The 19,280-nt window shown below is 42.6% G+C and overlaps 1 protein-coding gene across 1 annotated transcript in view; it reads right to left on the reverse strand.

Moving 5' to 3' along the window:
* Nucleotides 1-152: 152 nt before the first annotated feature.
* KIF13A (kinesin family member 13A) overlaps nt 153-19,280 on the reverse strand; it is a 65,607-nt gene continuing 46,479 nt past the window's right edge. The window contains exons 23-39 of the mRNA XM_009868043.1: nt 19,059-19,191; nt 18,770-18,916; nt 17,784-17,822; nt 16,332-16,431; nt 16,114-16,240; nt 14,987-15,042; nt 13,648-13,772; nt 12,504-12,680; nt 11,100-11,192; nt 10,592-10,744; nt 10,114-10,191; nt 9,539-9,586; nt 9,009-9,120; nt 7,900-8,051; nt 7,257-7,361; nt 1,346-2,438; nt 153-439 (exon numbers count right to left, since the gene is read on the reverse strand). Coding sequence (XP_009866345.1) covers nt 153-439; nt 1,346-2,438; nt 7,257-7,361; nt 7,900-8,051; nt 9,009-9,120; nt 9,539-9,586; nt 10,114-10,191; nt 10,592-10,744; nt 11,100-11,192; nt 12,504-12,680; nt 13,648-13,772; nt 14,987-15,042; nt 16,114-16,240; nt 16,332-16,431; nt 17,784-17,822; nt 18,770-18,916; nt 19,059-19,191 — 3,025 coding nt within the window. The remainder of the gene's footprint in view (nt 440-1,345; nt 2,439-7,256; nt 7,362-7,899; nt 8,052-9,008; nt 9,121-9,538; nt 9,587-10,113; nt 10,192-10,591; nt 10,745-11,099; nt 11,193-12,503; nt 12,681-13,647; nt 13,773-14,986; nt 15,043-16,113; nt 16,241-16,331; nt 16,432-17,783; nt 17,823-18,769; nt 18,917-19,058; nt 19,192-19,280) is intronic.

Below are 19,280 nucleotides of genomic sequence, written 5' to 3' on the forward strand. Positions count from 1 at the left end.
TATATATATTATTTATAAAAAATTAGAGAATTAAATCAATGACTCTAGAGAATATACATTCTGTACGGACAGATTAAAATGTACAATAGCTTCGAAAATCCATAAAGTTTTCTACACAGTGATGCGTGTAGTAAGTGCAAAAATACTGCAGTTTAGTTAATCCAAGATTTCCTGTTTTCCTGTTTCCTAGAAAAAGCAGAAGCTGCTGCATCTCCGGAATGGCAGAGGACTTCTCCTCCCATTTTAGGAGTGGGCGATGAGCCTTGAAACACAGAGTTTTTCCGTTTCTCTGAAGTGGAAGACGCCTGAGACCGTGAAGCGCTACTCCATTTCCTCGTGGAAGCTGGTGCTTTGCTGAGGCGCCCGGGACGAACAAAGACCCCGTGTCGTGGTTTGCAGTGGAAGTACTCTCTGCCTTTTACAGTCCCATCATGCTTCCCTTCAATGAAAGCAAACGCACAGAATTAGTTGTTGGCACTTTTGTTAGCACATGCAATCGTAGCGTTGAAGTGTGAATATCTTTGGTCAATATTTCTGGAATATTTTTCTGTCAAATAGTCAAGTTTTTAATGCCAGCTGCTGCAGCCAGATGCACACCACTCATGCCAGAGAGAACCAAACCTGCAAAGGATGGCTTGAATTGTGACCAAATAGGTCATTTCCTAAAATCACACTTTGTTAACCAACAGTTTGAAATGTCAAGCATTTGTTCCTTTTACAAAACAATCCTCAAAGCCAACTGCTTGCACAGCTTAAAACTCTGCTGCCAGAGAAACTCCTAGCACCAGTGTCGATGCCTGTTAAACTACTAAAACCTTCTTTTAAAAAGATCTGAAGCATTTCTGTAGGAGTCTCTAACACTTGCAGAGCATTTACTTCTTCTGACCCTATCGAACTGAAGTTAAAGAAAACCTGTGCTCTGTAATTAAGCAATGGAAAAAAAAACCTGTAATAAAAATCTCTGAAAGCTACAGAGAGCAAACCTATTTCACGGGTGATGTCCCTCATCAGTACTGCCCATGAGCATGCACGTTGATTTGAAAAAATACCTGCCATTTTTAGGCTTTGCTTCTTTTTCTGATCTACAAAAAATAGATGCACAGCAATGGGAGGGAACTCCCACGATGTGCAAAAACATGCAGTGCAAAGAATGGGGCTTAAAGACAGTTAAAAATTAACCCATAGCAAAGTATTCCTATGAACGGCCTAGAACTGGGTGTATCAGCTTCCAAGCCTGTGTGAAATGAGAGGTATTTCCCATGACAGGACAGCATATGATTGTAGTTTAACTTCAAAAATAGATCATGCTAACTGCAGAGATAACCCAGAACGTATTTAGTCTTACCCAGCTGAACATTTAGTTCAACTCCAACCCAAATTCCAGCGGAAAAATCCACCGTTCCAACGTATCTCACAGTTCCCATCTTATTACTTCCAAGACACACTTGTTCACCCACTGCCACCCAGCTAGGCAAGACGTGGGCTTGATCTGCAGAAGCACCTTCTTCGCTATCGGAACCGTCCAAGTGGTCCTTCCCAAGAAAATCATCTACAGAAGCATCTGGATAAGTCTCACGGTCTGAAGTCTCTTTTACAGAACGCAAAGGGCTTTCCGTGGCACCCACGGGCCGGTCGCCTGCCGCCGCTGAATCCAGCTGGCCCCGGCACGTGCTCTGCTCCTTGGCAGGGCCTCGGGGTAACTCCGAGGAACTCACTCCATTAGAGGACATGAGGCAACACGGCTGCGGAGCTGAATGGTCAAAGTCCTTCCCGTCTTCGACGCCCATGAACTCTGTAAAGGAGTGATCTTCAAGAACATCCATCGTGCGCTCAACCGTTGCTTCGCGCACCGAGAACTCGATTGTAGGACAGGTAGTTTTGCCGTCCAAGGAACTTGGAGCTGAAAACGACCCAGCTCCGGGTAACCGCTGCGAGTCTGTGCCAGCAGTGTCGAGGGACAGTGGTACTTGTTCCGTTAAGGCACTGTTTTCTCTCAGTGGTAACACAGGTAGCTTTTCTTTCGCTAACTCCTTTTCTGACTCCCGACCTTCCTTGCCCGAAGAAGACCTTACATCGTGTGCAAGAGGTGATCCTGAGGGATCACTAGAGTCCAGCTCCTTCGTGTGACTGGCGAGCTGGTCTGTGCTCTCACTACAGGGAACAAGCATGTCAGACAGAGTAGCGTTAGAGGCACTGTGGGAGAAGTAGCCACTAGTGATGCTGCTAGTGGTGGGGCTGCGGGATACCTCTTTCTCAAGAACACGTGAACTCATGAAGTCTGACTTAGAAGAAAACCACTCCCTGTTCTCCAGGCTAGCATTGTAAACACTGAAGTCAGCAAACTCCTCTGGTACGTAAGGCCGGAAATTTTGAAAACTTTGTGGACTTATCAGCTTCTTATTAATGGCCTCCAACTCGCTATCCTCCTCCTCGGAGTCCTGAAAAAGAAGGGAGTTGTGTGGGATTAGGAACCTTCAACAGTAAAGTTTTCAAAATAAACAAACCTTCCATGATTATTTTTTCCTTTCTGAACACGGAGAAATATACAGCTTTAATATTCTTTACCTGAAGAATGGAAGACAACGTGGAAAAGAGTTGCTGGAAACTTATCCTGTCTACACTGAGCTATTCAAATTCTAGAGAACAAAATAAAAATTTTGAGTAGGTCGGAAAATACAAAGCAATAAAGTTTGGGGTAAAGAAGGCTCACAACATGAACAAGTTCTATAATTACCTATTTTCGCTGTACTCAGCTTTTTAAAGCCATGTGTTACAAGCTTCTTTCTCATCATCATTTAGACTAATTAAACCTATTGAAGGAATTCTATAGAGCTAATTGACCGCCTAACAGGATAAATGTAAATACGAATAGAAGAGGCTTTACAGGGTCTCCACTGCAATACTGGTTATCAAAAACTATCCTTCACAATGGGGTTTGCTGTTAATCTGGTATCAGTGAAGCTAAATTTTGCTTATCCCAGGCTATCACACCTGAACACGTTCATGATGTTTGAAAATGAAGGCAAAAGTATGAGATATTACAGAGAATTTTTCAAGGAAGCATTTCTGCATGTACACTTATGTGTTTGGAGTGAAGTAAGTGCCATTAATCAACCCAGCAGACTTTTTGGAGGAAGCTCCCCAAATTCCCCTTTGGTAACAAGCGGCGATGCGCCGCGACCAGCCCACAAATGGGGCTCTCACAGATCTCACCCAAAGCCTTCCGTCTGTCAAAATGCATCTGAGAAAAACCCCGGTAACACGGTTGTACTCCTCTCCCAGTGCAAAATACTGCAGGCAGGACTCCACATGGATGCTTTTTTTAAGCACTTCATTTTCCGTATATATATTTTTATATATATGTGCACATGTAAAATACTCTTTTTTATATATACACATATCTATGTGTACACAAACGTATATTCAAAATGGTTAGTTTACAGCAAATTCCTCCTAGAAAAATTTTTTTCAGAAAAACAAAAACTGCTGAAGCACTTACAATTTAGAGGAACTCAAAGCACTTATTATTTCTCTATTCCTTTATCTGCATCAAGGGTTTCAATTACTGATCAAAACAGATCCTGTGTGACACCTGAAGGAGTTCAATGCTTTCAGGCATCAGTCATCAATCACCGATGGAAAAGGAAAAGCACGATACTTAACCAGCTGCATTAAGAATGAGTAAACAATGCGTTAAACTTAATGCATTGAGAGTGAGGACAACAAGTTTGAGATAATCATCCTCTTGAAAGTGTTTCCTATAGTTCATAATAGCCAAGAGAGCTCCAATAACTTTGAGTGATAAAGCTTCACATACATAGGCAGCCAGCAGGTTTGTTCAGTTTGCACGTGTCGGAATAATCACTGAATTGTTTAGGTTGGAAGGTCATTTAGTCCAACTGCCCTGCTCAAGGAGGGTCAGCCAGAGCAGGCTGTCCCAAGACTGTGCCCAGTTGGGTGCATCTGGAGGTCTCCAAGGATGGAGGCTCCACCACCTCTCTCTGCACAAGCCATTCCAGTGTTTGACCACGCCTCAACAATGTTTTCTTGCGTTCAGAGGGAATCTCACGTGCTTTGTGTCCAGTGCCTCCTGTTCTGTCACTGGGCACTGCTGAGAACAATCCACCTTGTCTTCATTCTCTCCCATCAGGTGTTTTTATGCATTGATGAGATTCCCCTGAGGCTCTCTCAGCCTCTCCTCGTATGTCAGATGATGCCAGCCGTTAATGATCTTTGTAACCCTGCACCAGACTCGCTTCAGCCAGTCCAGATCTTTCTTGCACTAGGGTGCCAGAACCAGACACAACACTCCAGATATGGCCTCACAGCTGCTGAGCAGAAAGCAAGAATCACCTCCTTCAACCTGCTGGCCACGTCCAGTAAATTGCTGGTGGTCTGCTGCAAGGGCTCGCTGCTGGCTCACGACCAGCTTGTTGGCCATGAGCAGCCCAAGGTACTTCGAGGCAAAGCTGCTGGCCAGCCAGCCAGCCCCCAACACATACCAGTGCCTGGCATCACTCCTCTCCACATACAAGATTGCATTTCTCCTTGTGGAACTTCAGGAGATTCCTCTACATCCAGTCTCCAACTTGTTTGGGTCCCTCTGAATGGCAGCACAACCCTCTGGTGTATCAGCTGCTGCTCCTGGTTTTGTGTCCGAGCATCCAGGTCATTAACAAAGGTGTTGAACGTACGTGGGCCCTGGCGTACGCTGCTTGTTACAGAGCTCCAAGAGGATTTTGCACTGCTGGTCACAACCCTCTGGGCCCAGCCCTTCAGCCAGCTTTTCACACACTTCACTGCCCACCCATCTAACCTGTGCTTTGTCAGCCCATCTGCCATGATGTTATAGGAGATAACATAAAAAGCTTTACTAAAGTCAAGGTAAGCAACATCCACTGCTCTCTCCTCATCCCCTAAGCTAGTCACCTTGCTGTAGAAGGCAACTGAGGTTGCTCAAACATAACTTCCCCTTTGTAAATCCATGCTGATTATTCCCAGTCACCTTCTTGACTTTTATATGTTTGGAAATGCTTTTGAGGGAGATTTTCTCCCAGAGACAGAAGTGAGGCTGACCAGTCTGTAGTTTGCTAAATCTTTCTTCTTTGTCCTTCTTCAACACAGGCATGATATTTGCTCTCTCCCAGCCTTCAGGAATCTCTCCCAACCGCTGTGACAGTCAAGGATAATTGGGAGCAGCCTTGCAGTAACATCAGCCAGCTCCTTGAGCACTTGTGAGCTTACTTAAAAAACACGTAGGTCGCTGAAGTGCTCTCCAACCTGGTAAGTCTCCCTCGTTCCACACCTTCCCTTGGGTATGAGGGGCTTGGGGTTTAGTTTTACAGATAAAGACTGAAGTAAAGAATGCATCGAGTGCGCTGGCTTTCTCCGAGTCATTTGTGACCAGCTCCTCTGCCCCATTCAGCAGCAGCAGTTAAGTACAACATCCTGCAGATACCTATCAGCAAACTTATGCTCATGTGACAAGATCTTTCATCTAACCTGGAGGTGTTTTTTCCCCTAGTTTTTGTTGGTTGGATTTTTTTTTTTTTTAAAAAGAGCACTAGGTGTGAAATTTATACTCCAGCCTAATTAAAATATAGGCTTGCTCCACCTCTGAAAAACGTGGAGATGCCTGTGAAGCCTACGTCTTAAAATATTGCTTCCTAAAGTGATAAAAAAAGCCTGACTAGAAGCTGTAATTTGATAAACCTGACGCCGTAAGCTGGCAGGACTATGTGAAGTACCCATCTCGACCTCCTCCTCACTACAGGCTGCCTGCCCAGTACCCGCTCTAGTGCCGCTACGGGGATCAGACAGGGCAGTAGATCTAAATGAAACACGACTTCGTGGCAATCTGGGCATCACCTGGATGGCCCAGTTCCCTTGTTCTGACTTGCTGCGCAACCAAATGAAAAGCTGTGCTGCTGCCAGCGAGAAGCCCGTGCAGCAAGCAGCTGAGCACTCAAGGAACAGCTCTTCCCAGCACCCTGTCGGCAACAGCAGCTTCACAGTGCTCAGTGATTTAGTTTCAAACTAACTGGAAAAGCCTGCGGCAGGATGTTGCCCTTTTCCAGCTCTGAAAGCTTCTGCTTATCTTCAGAGAACAGCACAGGGAAATGCCCGAGTTACTTCTGGGTATGCATGGGGTGGGACTGTGTTTTTACTCAAGGGAGTAAAACTGCTCTGAAGCTGCTGTGAAAATTTTGTTTAGTTTCCAAGGGACGTTTTTCAACCCACTAGAAGACTTTATCTTCCAAATACCCTCAGGCTGCTTGTATCAGTGACTCAGTGAGTGTCAGCTACCTTATGGAAAATCAACAGCTGCTACCCAAAACCAGCAGCCAAGCTCCTAATAAATACACCAGAACACTGAGGTGTAACAACCCACAAAATCGTGTTAGAAATCCAAACTGAACTTCTTAAAGTTTTTTTTTGAAATGCTTGGCTACGTGGTATCAAAGTAACTGTCGAATCAGAAAAGTCCGACAAAAAAATTCATCAGTAACTCCTTGTGGTAGAAGAGACCTATAATACTTAGAGGAAATAATTTGAAGGTTTTGAATTTTAAATCTAAAGCTCTGATTAAAGTGAGTATTGACAGCCATGTTTGAGAGCCCAAAACCCAAGTCAGGAATGACGATACACCTTTTGTTGAAGCAGCAGTGAGAAAAGGGTTTGGCAGGTGAAGATTAAAACAAAAGCCCTCCACCTCAACCCACCGCCTGAGTTACAATGAAGAAAAGCTGCAGGTTAATTAAGAGCAGCAATCTTATTTTAGTCTTATTACTTCCGCATCAGGCAATAAGAAGCTTTTTGTAGTGTACCCACACCTAAATGCATGGTTACTTACACAAAATTGGATCATTCCATTTACTCTGAGGTATAGTCACAAAATCTGGGTAACACACAAGGCATATTAGAGTGACAACAACACAGTTCGCTAAACCACCCTTGACTTGATCATTTGTGCCCTGTAAAAACAAAAACCTCCCCTCTCCCACCCACCCCACAAGATAAATCACACATGGATATTACAAAACAAAAAAAAAATGCTAAAAAAAAATCAAAATGCGAAACCCCAGTTACAACAAGACTGCATCTGCAAGCCAGGCAAGCACCTGTTCATTCTAACCACCTGCTACAATCAAAGGCAAGCGGCTTCATCCACAGTCCACCTGTCTTCTGCTGCCACAGCACACCTCAAGCCCGCCACCAAACGGCCCCAAGCCCACCACCAGGCCTGCAGAACTTACAATCTTCTCCTCACGCACGCTATGGCTTTCTAGGGGCACGCCGCTGGCACCGCTTCCCGCGGGTGCAGCACAGCCAGCGCAGCGCACCCGAGGCGAAGGCGTGCTCTGCAAAGGTCGAGACACACAACTCGTCACCCAAACCGCGACGGCAGCGCTCGGCGCGTGCAGGTTAGCAAGGCGTTACCAGGAAGCGATGCAAGTGGAAGGCCCGAGGCGGCCACGCGCATGTCAAAATGCGAGTTAACGGGTAGAACTCATGCGCTTCTCCCTACAGAGTTTTAGGCTGAGGAATAGAGGGTGAGAAGTACGGCCACCCTAGAATGCTGTTTCACAGAATTATGTTTATGTCTATGAAAAAACACACCAACAACTTGCTGGGATGATGATGATAATAATAATAATAGCAGGTTACTGCTACTTTAAAATAGAACAGAAGTACCCTGTAAAGGAGAATACTTACCAAGAAGTGAAAAAACACCCAAGTGTTTCGGGTAAAAAACAAACACCAAAAGCCCACCACATATAAAGCACAGCCTGAATAATTTTACCAGATAATTACAAAGTTCTAATGCAAACGATTTGCCAAGTACACAAAATCCATTGATCCCCTTTAAGAAAAAAACAGGTGGTTTTCAAAGATTACCTCTTGGCTGAGCAGAGGTCGACTTTCAAGCGGGGTCTTCCTTTTATGTTCTTCTTTCACTGGCATTAAGGGCTTGAAAAACTTTGGTGGCTGAGGAGAAAACGCTTTAAAAGGGCTGGCCATTAAAGCATGGGAATTCTCTGCTACAATGCCTAGGCAAAAAAGCAAAAATATTGTCTTTCAGTTCTTCATACCTTGACTGCAAGAGCGTAATTCAAAATAACTGAAGGATTAAGCCATGCATTTGGCAAGTTGCTGGGTACAGAAAAATGTCAGTGTTTTAGTATTTAACCACCGGCATGAGAAAACGCAGAACTCAACAAGGAGAGATTATGTCCCTCTGCAAGGTCTGGAAACAGAAGGAAAGGGGAGAATAGCAGCATCTGCCCCTTCTATTCTGAGTCTCCATTATTTCTCCTTTTCATCTCAGTCACAAAAACAGTGGGAAATGTCCTTGAAAGTGTAAGCGATGGCTCTTTTTCCCCAGCACCTCACCTGGCCTCTGTCCACAACACTGCAATTGTGCCCAGGAAGCAAGCCTGCACTCCTGCATGACCAGGATGACCAAAAAAGAAATTACAAAGAAAGCAAAGAATAAACTCTCAGTTCCATTTTCTTGCAGCAGCATCTCTACCTGTGCTGCCCGATTAAGAGCACGCTGTAACTTTTGACCTGCATGAAATAAGGTGCCTGTGACACTGACACAACACAGCCAACATCCAAATCATGTAAAGAACCTGCAAAAGGTCCCTTCCTACTTGCACAAAAGCATCTCCATTTTCAAATTCACAAAAATAACAACTCCTTTTTGTTTCTTTTTTGAATTATTTTCTCCCCCTCCACCTCCTTTCACAGTTTGAATTAACATTTAGTTTGTTCTTCTGCCCTCCTCCTGGTTTTCTTGGACACCCCCAACTTCTCATCCTTGCCTGGGTGTCTTCACTCATTTCTCCCTTTCTTCCCTACTTCCAGATTATGTTTAGCTGCTAAAGCAAGAAGCTGGAGAGTGCACTTAGTAGGAAAAGAGCACTAAGAATTTAATTTTTAGTTTAATGCAGTAATTAAAACCCCACAAACACTGTCAAAATGTATAGACTTGAAAGTCTCACCACTGCCATCTTTGCTCTTGCGAGGTGACTCCCTGGGTAAAGTACCATAGCACGATACATCTTGGTAACTGGACGAACAGTCAGATATATCCAGGTGACTTTCAGACCAACCCTGAGAAACAAGAAAACAAAAATATAATACGCATGCTGATCCAGGTAAACACGGAAAAAATAATAGGTACACTCAAAGGGAGTTTGGTTTTGGTTTGGTTTTTCTTTTTTTAAAAAAAGAAACACAAACACCAAACCAAAGGAACGTCAAGTTGCTGACTTAAGACAATGTTCTAGCCCACACAAATGGGTTGTTTAGGAGCTAATTAGCTTCCCAGTGAAGTACATTAAGAGCAGAGAAGGACAAAAAGGATTACCCAAAAAAAAGATATAATTAGTGCAGCATTTTGAAGACACATTATGTAAACTCACTGTTAAAAATATAATTTTCCTTTTTTTTTTAATTCTCAAATATATCTTGCTTCAAAAGAAGGGAAAACATGTGAGACTGCGCTCTGTTTGCTGTCACCTTCACATACCTTATCGTCTTCGTCACAGGCAGAAAGGTCTAGTCGGCTACAGGACACCTACAGAACATCAACAGGCAGAATGAACCTTTTGGTTATGAAACAGAAAGCCTTGAGGGAACACTATGATCATTTAGTCACAACAACTCCTCTGTTCTCCCTTTTCAGATAAGATAATTTGTAAGGACAGCTATGTTTGTGCTGTATGAGTGGGTGACTGGAGAACACATAAAATGGAAAACATCCCTTATGCTGTGAAAACCATTAAAGGGACTTTGAAGTAAAAATAATCTGAAACAGGACAGCTGTCACGCTAAGCTACTTCCAAAATGAATATCCTTAACAAAAGGAGAAGCGTTTCAACCAAGCCTTCCACTTCCCCGTCAACTTTATTATCTCCTAGGACGGCCGGTTGTGGGGAGGGGTTGAGTGACTCACTTCCATTCATGACAACTTTCCTACAGGCCGGTTAGTCCTAGCACAGACCCAGCATTACGGCAGCACGCCGTGCAAGCGTTCCACCAGCACACAGACAGCATCCCTCTGCCTGCCTGATACCAATTTCCCAGAGGATAAGGGGTCCTTACGTTGTGCACATTTGGCGTGCTGATGCTTCTGCGGATGTTTCTCGCTTTGGTGGAGAGAGCCTCTTTGACTGTGACCGCCTGCGTGAAGAAAAGAACATGCTAAAAACAACGCCACAGTCTCATGAGAAATGATCAAGCGGGACAGAAACTTCTTCCAGCGTGGCTAAGCACAGCAAACAGGGCTTGCATTTACAAATCTTAAACGCCACCAAAGTTTGTGTCTGAAATTCACCCTTTGGCATTTGCCTGTTCAGGCTCCAGGCACCGCACCATTGCCAGCTGTATTTACCAGACCCACCACTGTCGGAATTCTGTATTTCACTGACGTAACTTAGTCTTACATTGACCTGCCCACCGTTCTGTAAAAAAACCCCCTAAATAAAAAACAACCGACGCTTAATATTTTTAAAATATCAACTGTTTCTACTCAAATTCTCATGATCCACTTCAAAAGGCGCAACAAGCGGCATTTCCTTGCCTGTCTTAGTCGTTCAAGGCTCAGAATGTTCTCCACTTGCAGCACGCCACGTGTGTATTTTTCAATGTAGGTTTCGCCATCGGACGTGCCCTCGTTCTCACTCCTCGCGGCCATCAGTGCCAAGGTCTCGCGATCCTCAATTTCTTCTGTAGCCTAAATGACAAGTCACACTATTGAAGCTTTCAAAAATTAAAGCCTGTTGTTTCCAGTGTATTAAATCACTCCTTTAGACTACCTCCATCCAGACATTTATTTGAATCGATAATCCTTAACCCATAATCCTAATTACAATCAACAGTCCAAAAATAAAATAAAAAAATAACTCCCCCTATAGTCTTCAGCTGTTTAAAGATAAATGTGATGTGTCGGCTGAAGTTCAGGATGTGCGCTTTGACACACTGCCTCCTCTTGGCAAAGCAGGACGTTCGCTTCCCCATCAGTATTACCACTGCAGGAGGTCGTTCTGTTCCTTTCAGCTAATTTATCAGAGGAATATGGTTTAATTTACCTTTGGTATGTTGGATACTATTTCATAGGTCACTCCACAGGCGTAATAGATATTTTTCAAGGATATTCTCCTTTTCAAGCTCTGGGTGAAACTCTAGAAACAAAGTAATTTTCAATTGTTGTTTTAAAAATTACTATTTATGTCACCCTAAGAAATAAGAGGTTGCAATGCAAAGACTTGTTTGACCACAAAAGCACATTTTTCAGGACCACAATCTAGTACGTTCCTTTTTAGCATTAATGATCCTTTAAATACTCTTTACAGCCCTGTGCTCAGTACACAACCCTACCAAGTTCAACCAGTAGCCAATTCCTCCTGGTTTGCATCAATGCTCTATCCTTGTGCAGTAACTTGTACAGGCAGAACCGTAGCTGTAAGAAGTCTCTAACGTACAGCTACTGTCACATAGAATCATAGAACAATTCAGGTTGGAAAAGACCCTTGGGATCATCGAGTCCAACCATTAAACCTACACTACGAGGTCACCCCTAAACCATCTCACCCAACCCCACATCTAAGCGACACTTGAACACATCCAGGGATGGCGACTCAACCCCCTCCCTAGGCAGTCTGTTCCAGGGTCTGACCACTCTTTCTGTGAAGAATTTCTTCCTAATGTCCAGCCTAAACTTGCCCTGTTGCAGCTTGCAACCATTCCCCTGGTTCTGTCCCTAATTACCTGTGAGAAGAGACCAGCACCAACCTCTCTACAATGTCCTTTCAAGTAATTGTAGAGCATGATAAGGTCCCCCCTCAGCCTCCTCTTCGTCAAACTTCTCATTTCATGAACCACCTCATTGTCTAAACTTCATCATCTAAACCCATGGAGCAGCGAAGCGAGGGGGAAGGCAGCCACCCTTGTGGCCAAAGACAACTCGCTCTCCAAAATCATCATGTAAAAGCGGGTAGGGAATGTACCCACATCTGGGTAGAGGTGGGAAATAAGCCCAGTTTATGAATAACAGACAGGGAGAAAAAGAAAAAAGGGAGAGGAGGGAAGAAAAGGGAGAGGAGGAAAAAAAAAGATCTGTTATGTTTAGCCTGGACATCTGAAGGCCCCACAGATGCAGTGACCCTATATTAGATAAGCTACTGCAAACTTCTCTGAATCAAAGAACATCTCAAGTTGCGTAGACAAGAGAGTAAATTTTTTTGTTACAAAAGTTACACTCTGAACCAAATCAGGCTGAGAAATGGACAGTTCAAAGGGATATACCAGGAGCACACAGCTTCACTGTAAGCTATAAAAAAAAATTTAGTGTTTGTCTTTCATAAGAATTGGAGGGACCAAACTTACAGAAAATGAAGCAAGCAGCTAAGAAAACACATTAATAAAAAACAAGGATATGAAATAAAATTAATAATAATAAAATATATATATATATATACGCACACACTTATTACCTGCTTGTTATAAATGTTGGCTGCAATCCTTTTGCGTAGCACCAGTTCCATTGCAGCAGGATGGCTAAGCTGCACAGTAGTCTTCACTATCAAGTAAATTCTCTCATTTTGAGGAGTCACCCTATTCAGGTGCACTGAATCGTGGACAGAAGAGTCCCAAGCAGCAGTGGCTGAAACCTGTGCAGACAAACGAAGCAGAGGAAGGAAAGGGAAATCAGAGATTCAGTCATTCTAACAACAGGTATGACCTGCAGCTATTTAACCAATTCTTTAATGAGAGAAAAATAACCATCATTGAACAAAGCGGAATCAAATTTCCCTTTCATAGTAAGGAATTTATTGGAAGAAGTATAAAAGAGGTGTTAAGGTATCAGGGAAAACGAGTGTGAGGACAACCCCTGCGCTGTGCAAACCCTGCCCCACAAGGAAGTCTTCACACAGCTGGAGATGGAAAGGAGAGCACAAGCAAGACTGGAGTAATACAAATCCTACTGCGACCGTATTAGACGTGTATTCATCCAATGTCAAATCTTCCATCTGTGTTGGACTAGATTGTATCGGCCCGCACAGAATAAACTCCCATCCTGCAGAGTGTCTTTTGCCTTCCCCCCGACTCCTCCCCGATTTGGGTGTCCCATTTATTCTGGAAATGGCCTCTCGATCTCTTAAGCAATGGCCTTGAGTTGGCACAGGACATGGGAGAATCGAGTTAAATTCCAAAACAGATTCAGAACCATTAGTTTCCAACAGTTTCCAAACTTCGTGTTTTAAAAAAAAATATTGTGTACTACAAATGAAAAGCTTAAATATTAAGCTTTGCCTAATGTGTTCAATAAATGAAGTAGTTTTCTGTGAAGAATCAAGAGCCTGCAAGAGGAGCGATTCAAGAGTGAGGAAAGAAGGGATTTCGAGTTAGGCAGCTGAATTATTCTTTTGCTGAGACTTGTCACCTCTGAATTACAACAGAAGAGCTAACAAGTCCTATCCTCTTAAATCAATAGGTTAGAAAATTAAGGCAGCACTAGATACAGATGGTACTTCTAAGACAAAAAAAAATACTGATTAGATACATAAAGATGGAAAATAAAACACAAGAAGAAAGTGTTTACATAAGCTGCAAGAAGGAGGCTTGCTGAGAATTTACCTCATCATCACTGTGTTTTATGATGGGCAAGTAGAAGAAGGGACTCCCGTGCTCCTTTGGTAGGATGGAGTTAACTCCCGATGCATGGGGACCTATAAGTTGTTCATTGGCACTGAGGTCATCAGCTAACGAAACAAATGTGCAAAGAATGAGTGTTTTATACCAAAGGATATTAATATATAGAGGCAAAGTTGTAACAACAAAGTTTTAATAAAGTCCTACCCATATTTCATAATACATTTAATGCTAATGAACCTTATGACTCCGCAGCATTTTGAAGACAATTTCAGCTTAAAAAAGGAAAAATAAAAGTAAAACCAGGCTAAGGCTCAGCCTGAACATGCTCTCGTGTAACCTAAATGGAATTCAACACTATTTCTAGATATTCATGACATTAACTTACCCAGCCAAAAAATTTCCAATTTATCCATTTGTCAGCCTAACCTGCTCATCTCTTAGCTAAATCACTTCTGATGTGTCAAGAAATCTTTAAATTCAGAATAGCAGTTCTGGCTACATCAGGCTTTTAGCTAAACAAATAAAAAGTGTGCAACGATCCATCAATCTGCTTAAATATCCTAGCTAATCTTCCATCTTCTAATCTCGGCTGGTAACGAAAAAATAAATAGAAACATTCCTTGTGAGCACAGATGAAGGAAAGAGCACACATCCTTTTGAAGAGCAGCTTCTAAGGCAGCTATTAAGTGTTGCCTGTATAAACATGTGCAGCAGCCCACTGCAGGGATGGATGTGACAAGGCCTGTGGATCCTCCTCTGCTTTATGTCCAAGCTGACGTTTATATGTTTGCTTCGTGAACAGTCCTTAAATGTGGTGCTAAGTCTAGTCTCTTGCTGATCCATGTCTTAAGACTTCTCACACATAAAACTAAATACCTTCAAAGGGAGAACGTTTAGAATCGTTAACAAATTGCTCCTTACAGTCCTAATGCTCTTCATTAAACCTGCTGTTTAAGACTCTACAGATACCTCAGCAGAAGGAGGGCTGAAAGCGTTGGGAGATTTTCCATCAGTGCTTTAATGACATGTGGATTGGTACATCAAAACGTTCACAGGATTTTCTTACCTGCCGCTTGATTTAAACTAAGCTTGCGCTATTTTCTGTTGTACAACTTATCCTTGTACTCATACGTTCCCCCATTTTTATCCTTATTTTATAGAATCAGAAGAAAAACATTTTACGAGCCACATCAGACAGTGCCATTGCCAGGATTTACTTCACTTAGCCATTTTAGATTCATTCTGCCCTTTACAGATTTATCAATCCAAACAATTCCCCCATCCCCCTCTCCAAGTTTCTTAATCTGCTATTCCAACGCACCGTTCAAATCAAGGAAGAGGACGGGTATGTGTGTTTCCATTCCGGCAGGCGGAATCCTGGAACAAAACAAACCACTGTCAACAAAGAAGGCAAATTCAGACCTCAGCTATTTGGGGCAAACGGATTTCCCTCCAAGATTCATTAACTGTAACAAACGACGAATGTTGTCACCATTCTGATGGCTGATCTGAAGGCCTGTGTTGCACAGACAACATTTTGTTTATCTACACCGGCAGCTAAACGCAGCCACTTTGCCAAAACTTAGCTCACCCCACGGCATGTTTCAGCTACTGGGAGGGCGACAGCGTTAAACGCCCCGCTCTGTTTCTGGTGAAGCTAACGGGCCGCAGTCATCTCATATGCAAAGGGCAGCAACCTCTCAAACAACCGCACAGGGAACTACTGGCAAGGCACGGTCTTTACGTCAATAAATACGCTTTTAGCTCTGTGCCCACAGCACACTTCAGGTGGGCAAGGGGAAATGTGGCGAGGAAAGCATGTCACTACGTCAGTCACCTACTGCAGAAGAGATATTGCAGAGACAATATATTGCAAAGATACAGCAGAGACACCAGTGTACACTTGGTAAGAGACTGATGTCTTGTCCACTTTCCCAAATCTAACATGTTGCATTCCTCATTTTCGCATGTCACTCCCAGCGATCTTAACTAAGACACAAATTTAAATGAAATTAAAAGAGAAATATTAGAAATTCCAGTCAAACAGAAGAGAACACGTCCTTTGAAATTAGAATTTCTTCCCTCCTCATCCCTTATCGATGAAATTATCATGTGTTTTACCATTCATTTTTGAACCACTCTTTTTCCAAAAGAGGTCAAACTACAGGATAGCTTTCTTCTGAATTTTGTACAATAGCACGTTGACTTCAAAAGTGATTTGCAAACCTTGAAAACCACCTCAAAGTTACTTCATGTAATATGCTAACTAAGCAAACCTTTCTTAGATTCAAACCAGCACCTGACCTTCCAGCCTTCTGCCAGCTGAGCAGAATTTGTAGTAGTACGGGAAAACGTAGAAAGCTCTAAAACACCCTCAGATTTTCACCTTGCAGTCTGCAATGTTCACAGAGGAAAAGCTCACCGCTCCAGCGGTTTTTCTAAACCTACCAATTTGCAGGCGCACCGGGAATTCCACTGCCTGGTGCTGGAACGAACACGGCATTTCTCTCTTCCGTCAGCCCTACCCACTGCTCAACCAGTCGAGCTTCTCGTTCTAGGTCATCCTCAGATTTTTCTATGGTGAAAGAGATCAGTATCATACACGTGACACATTTTTCATGGTGAAGGGAATAAAGTATGTATGACAGGACCTTTAAGCTTCAAACCTTGCTTGTTGCTGATCTTTTGAATCTGCTCATCCAAGTATTCTCTGCGTTTTATCAGCGCGTCGGACCACCTCTCTCGTACACAGTTCAAATCTTCCTCCTAGCACGGCAAGAGAAAAGAAAGTTATTGGGTTAAGAATCAAGGGCAGCGTATTTTGCGATGATTTCATCAGAAGCGATATTAAACAGCTAGCTTGATGCAGGAAACTTTTTTCCCCAAATGACATGCACACTGATTAAGTACCTCATTACCCATGAATGGAAGGTTATTTGCTTTCAAGTCTCAGATTCCAAGAGGAGGAAAAGAAAACATGACTGCCTCGGTGGATGAGCAGAATTATACACCATAGGCTAATTACTCACAAGAGTGGCAATCAAACTTTTTAGTAGCATATGGAATAGGAAGAGGAGGTAGCATGAGTTGATCGTAAGTTCTCCTGAAGATTAGATAGGTCAGTACACCCTCAAACTTGCATAAAATTCCATTGCTAGCAGCTGCTATCAGTGCGATTAAAAGTCTTCTCATGCAAACAAAACCCATCATGCAACCATGCTTTGTGGTATCACAGAAAATCTGGTTCATTCTTCTCTGTGATACGCCAGGAAGCGCATAAACAGCCCGCAAGAAGTTAGTGCCTTAACTGGTATTTTTGAGATTGCTGTAAAGCCTAACACATTAACTGAAGGGAGGTCAGCATTCTCACCTAACTGGTTTTACTTCCATAAGGCTGCCTATTACAAATACGACTTCCTTGAAAAAGTCTGAAATGTGTTTTACTTTTTTAGGCATTTCCTCTTCTGCCCTTCGCCACCTTTCAAATAAGTCTACTGTTACACTGTCTAAATCCTGACTGTGTTATATAAACTTATTGCACAAAAAAAAACCCCAAACAGGCTTGAGGTTTAGTTTTGTGTAGATGTAAAAAAAAAACCATAAAAAACTGCTTCACTGAAACTTCTGTATTCCCTCCACTGGCATCCTCCCCTCCCTCTCTGTCTCACAAGTATTTCAAAAAACTGCACAAGGTTATGATGGTTTGTTTAGAAAACAAACAAAATATCCTATGCTGTATAATTTAGTGGTGAAAGATGCCTGCAGCTGCAGGTGGTTGTTTCTTTGCCTAAGATATTTAGTGGAAAAACAGTTTTCATTCTGAATTCTCAGCTTTTTTTTTTTTTCTTTTTTTTGTTCCCAGCCATAGCAATTCACGGAGCCAGTTAGGAGAGCTGACTGCTGAGTACTAGAGAAGAGAGCACACTGCAAGAGTATAAAGTCACGAGGTAAACTAAGGCAGCAGTGTTTTATAGCCCGAGTAGCCTCTTAAATGCCCAGCACGCAGGTATTCCAAAGCCGCTTTTGCCTGCTCCAGTACGCTTGCTCATCTGAAAGTTGCTGGCTATTAGCATTAGCTGTGCCCCATGCCACAGGATTGACAGCAACAGCAGCAATACCTGGTAACTATCCATATCACCACCATCATCATCCTCCTTCTGGTAGGAGAAAATAGATTTTTGTAAAAGACGGGGAAAAAAAAACCGAAACCAAAACCAAAAAACCCCCACATGCGTTTCTCTCAACAGCAACTCAAGGGAATACCCCAAAACACAAACGTTTCTGCCACAGACTTGTAAAATGTTAAAATTACAACATTCAAATAACCAAAGTCTTATTAACACACAGAAACAGGTTTTATCCATTACAGGCTACAGCAGCTCCACAATCATTTGAGTATTAGTGCATATATTTACAAAAAAAAGAAAACCCACAGAACACAGCGCCAGAGAAAGGCCTGAGCAAGCAGATCACCAATCTTCAAGTTGTAGAGTTTCAGCTGTATTTAAAGTTACAATTACTTGTGGTTCCGAATGTAATCACTTGTTCTTTGCCATCACTGTTAAAATCACGCTTTATTTCCAATGTGAATTTGTCCTGTATCAGCTTGAAGTCATTTATACTTCTTAAGGATTTTATTCTGCTACACAAAATAGCCCTTTCCCATCCAGTGATGGCCACGTGATCAAATAACCACTCGGTCCTTTTTGAAAAGGTAAATAGTCTCCAACTATGAGACATTTTCTTCGCTGATTTTCATTTTTTTCTGCTTTCCCCCTTCTCAATTTTCACCATCCCTGTAGTACCAATCGCCTTACCATGCAAAGCTAAAAACCACTTCCATACTCCTGCTGTCTTGCGTAAACATAAACATCCCACTTGTTACTTTATCACTTATACATTGAGTTACAAGCAAAAAACAAAAAAAGAAAAAAGCAGCAGATACAGTGCCATCTGCTTGCATCGTATGTATTAACCACAAACACCTATAAAGCTGCAAAATATCATGGTGTGCTAAAGTCTCTTTTGGAATTATGCTGGGCTGGCTCTAGAACAGCAAAACCAAATGAAACCAGATTAATGCATGAAAAATTAACTGTCATACCTGGTAGCTGTCCAAACCCCTTTGCAGTTTAGTTGATCTGGCGGTGACACCACCTACAGAGACTGAAAGAATTGCTTCTACCATGAGAGGCAACGTTCCCGAATGTTGTACAGGTTTCACCGTCACCTGAACTCTGCGAGAATGACCCTGAAACAGGTAATTGAGAGATAGAAAGAAAAGAAGAGAGAATAAAAAAACAAAACAGAGAAGAAAAAAAAAAAAGGAAGACTAAGAATAAAATTAAGAATCAATTGAAGCACGAATGAGAAGACAGGGAAAAGATACATACCTGCCTGAGCTGGAAAATTCCCCCTGTGTTCACATCTTTTGCCTGATGGAGTTCAACTGCGGTATATTCACCCATCTCATTCAACTCTTGTATGGAAATCCACATTTCTATTCTACGAGTTACTTCGTTCCACCTAAAACGACACCCCCACAAAAACTAACAGTTGCCTCACCGAAATGTATTTTGCACACCACAAGTAGGAGAAAAGCCTTTGGAAAGCTG

The sequence above is a fragment of the Apaloderma vittatum genome, unplaced genomic scaffold, assembly GCF_000703405.1.
Source record: "Apaloderma vittatum isolate BGI_N311 unplaced genomic scaffold, ASM70340v1 scaffold27624, whole genome shotgun sequence".
Lineage (NCBI taxonomy): Eukaryota > Metazoa > Chordata > Aves > Trogoniformes > Trogonidae > Apaloderma > Apaloderma vittatum.